The sequence below is a fragment of the Littorina saxatilis genome, unplaced genomic scaffold, assembly GCF_037325665.1.
Source record: "Littorina saxatilis isolate snail1 unplaced genomic scaffold, US_GU_Lsax_2.0 scaffold_2093, whole genome shotgun sequence".
NCBI lineage: Eukaryota > Metazoa > Mollusca > Gastropoda > Littorinimorpha > Littorinidae > Littorina > Littorina saxatilis.
In genome coordinates this window covers 15,001-18,000 of record NW_027129098.1, presented here as the reverse complement: position 1 = coordinate 18,000, position 3,000 = coordinate 15,001, and the positions used below count along the sequence as shown (strand labels likewise).

The 3,000-nt window shown below is 47.1% G+C and overlaps 1 protein-coding gene across 1 annotated transcript in view; it reads left to right on the top strand.

Moving 5' to 3' along the window:
• Window positions 1–381: 381 nt before the first annotated feature.
• LOC138957379 (orexin receptor type 2-like) overlaps window positions 382–3,000 on the top strand; it is a gene marked incomplete at its 5' end in the record, with an annotated part of 9,931 nt that continues 7,312 nt past the window's right edge. The window contains 3 exon segments of the mRNA XM_070328501.1: window positions 382–915; window positions 1,532–1,687; window positions 2,642–2,864. Coding sequence (XP_070184602.1) covers window positions 463–915; window positions 1,532–1,687; window positions 2,642–2,864 — 832 coding nt within the window.

The window sequence follows — 3,000 nt, the reverse complement described above, 5'->3', positions numbered from 1 at the left end:
AAAAACTGAAGAAAAGCCCTGCCTTTTTGCACTGAGAAACTGTGGAAGTAGCGTGTTTACTACTGGGTCTGGCTGTAGTACATTTACCCTCATTTACTTCCTCGTTAGCTTCCAAAGTAAACTCTTTTTTCGTCCCATGCATGCGAAAGTGAGGATGTACTTCCGATGTCACTCAAAACTTTAGAAGTAGTCGCAAAATACCCTGAGTTACTTCCTCGCTTTGCTTCGAGGTAAACCCTTTTTCCGGCCCATGCATACGAAAGTGAGGCAAGTACTTCCGATGTCACTCAAAACTTCGGGAGTTGTCGCGAACTTCCCCCATAAGCATACGGGCCCTGATCTTTCACGCTTTTGAGTCGTTCCTTCGCCATTCTGTTTCAGGTACAGACATCACCGTCGTCTGAGTGAGAAAAAAACACCACCAATACCACCCCCACTACAAACACTACCACCACCAACACCATGGCGATATTACAAAGCGGGTACAGCTCTACCACCACCCCTTCCCCCTTCCCCTTTCCCTTCCACAATAATGTCACGGCCCAGGTGGCCAACAATACCCACAACGACAGCGACAGCGGCAACGAAACGACGGAGTGCTGGAACGAGTACTGCTGGGACGAGTCCGAGTACACCTCCGCCCTGGAAGAGCACATCTTCCCCAAGAGCTACGAGTGGTTCTTCATCGTGCTCTACGCCCTCACCTTCGTGGTTGGGCTCGTGGGCAACTTCTTGGTGTGCTTTGCCGTGTGGCGCAACCACAACATGCGCACGGTGACCAACGTCTTCATCGTCAACCTGGCGCTGGGCGACTTCCTCGTCATCCTCCTGTGCTTGCCGCCCACCCTGGTGCAGAACGTCTCGCTCACCTGGTTCCTGGGCGCCGCCATGTGCAAGACGTTGCTCTTTCTGCAGGTACGGTGGAGGAGGATGGGAGAGGGTGGAGGTGGGGTAGGGGTATGAGGGGTGGGGAAGGGGTGGTTTTGTTGTGGTGGTGTTCGATGTGGTTTGGGGATAAGGTAAGGGGGGGGGGGGGGGGGGTTGGGTTGTAGTGATATGTGGTGTTGTGGTGGTGGTGGAGTGGGTTGTGATGGTGGTTGTGTGTGTGTGTGTGTGTGTGTGTGTGTGTGTGTTTGTGTGTGTATGTGTGTCTGTGTGTATGTGCTCCTGTGTGTGTTTGTGTGTGTGTGTGTCTCTGAGTATGTGTTCCTCTGTGTGTGTGTGTGTGTGTGTGTGTGTGTGTGTGTGTGTGTTTGTGTGTGTGTCATTTGTATCGTTTCTCCTTACGTGATTCTACTACCTTTGTCATCAATTTTTAAAAAAGGAGACTTTCGTATTGACTTAACAACCTGCCGTTCCAATTATGACACTCTTCATCAAAAGTTGTCACCCTCCATGTTGCCTTTAGCGTCATTGCGCTATCATCACTGCATGCAGGCAAATGTCCATGTTTATGTACAATGAACATGGACATTAAAATGTTTTTATTTTCTTTTCGTATCTTATCTTATCGAACTCTTCTCTGTTTCAGAACACATCAGTGTCGGTGTCAGTGCTAACGCTAAGCGCCATAGCCGTGGAGAGATGGTACGCCATCTGTTACCCACTTAGGTTCAAATCAACCCTGACGAGGGCTCGGAACATCATCGTCATTATCTGGATCACAGCAATGCTGATTGCTCTGCCGGTGAGTTCATTTGACTGCTGTTCTGTTAGCGTTTAGTAATCTGATTGTGATTCGAACTATCGGGATATTGTTCGTGTTATTGATTTCCATCGTTGCTTTTTTGATGATTTTGCCGTGAAAAGTACCGCGAGTATATTGATCTTCAAAAATCACGCGAAAGCAGTTTTCATCGCTTAAATCAGTCTCAAGTTGAAACTCCAACCCTGTTGGTTTAAAAGATGTACTCATGTTCAGAAGAAATGCAGATCCATCTTCGTATAATTTATTGAAATAGTTTTCGGTTAAAAAAAACATTAAAGAATATCTTAGTACAGCACAGTTTGTCTATTTTCAACTCTTGGTCGACATCCAACCGTACCACTTTCCGCCACCAAGATGCGGTTTTATTTTATTTTTTATCTCTTTTACAAAAAAGTGTGTCATCTTTACTTGAGTTGATAGTGGCCGACACCCACGTATACGAATTCCCGCCACACTTCAGGTCTGTTCTGCTGGAGAACTTGTGTTTGTTTGCTGTTGTTGTTGTTTTTGTTGTTGTTGTTGTTGTTGTTGTTGTTTAAAAAAATAAGTGTGTCATCTTTACAGGAGTTGATAGAGGCCAACATCCACTCGTACCACAACCCTCCACCCTTCAGGTCTATTCTGCTGAAAAACTGTGTTTTACTTCTTCTTTTTGTAACAAGAAGTCTGTCGTCTTTATGGGAGTTGATAGTGGCTGACACTCACCCGTACGACTATCCGCCACCCTTAAGGTCTATTCTGCTGAATGAGTTGTTTGGTTTTTTTATGTTGGGAAGGGGGGGGGGGTTACAAGATAGTGGGCAGACATTCACGCATACGACTATCCGCCACCCTTCAAGTCTATCTGAATAACAGTTTTTTGTTTGTTTGTTGGGGTTTTTTGGTTTTTTTTGTTGGGTTGTTTTTTTAACAAGAAGTATGTCGTCTGTACAGGAGTTAATAGTGGCCGATACCCACGCGTACGAATTCCCGCCGCCCTTCAAGTCCGTCCTGCTGACGGACTGCAGACCCAGCTGGGAGTCGTGGAAGCAGAGCATCTACCAGATCATCCTGGCCATCGCCCTGTACCTGGCTCCCATAGTGCTCATGACTCTCACCTACACCCACATCGCCCTGGTGCTGTGGATGCAAGAAATACCTGGGGACTCCATCCAAGGTGAGTGGGAGGAGGGGATGAATTTGGGTTTGATGGGTGATTGGTGTATAGCTATGCTTGTTGTATAGCTATGACATGTGTACCTGGCTCCCATGGTGCGCATGACTCTCACCTACGCGCACATCGCCCTGGATCT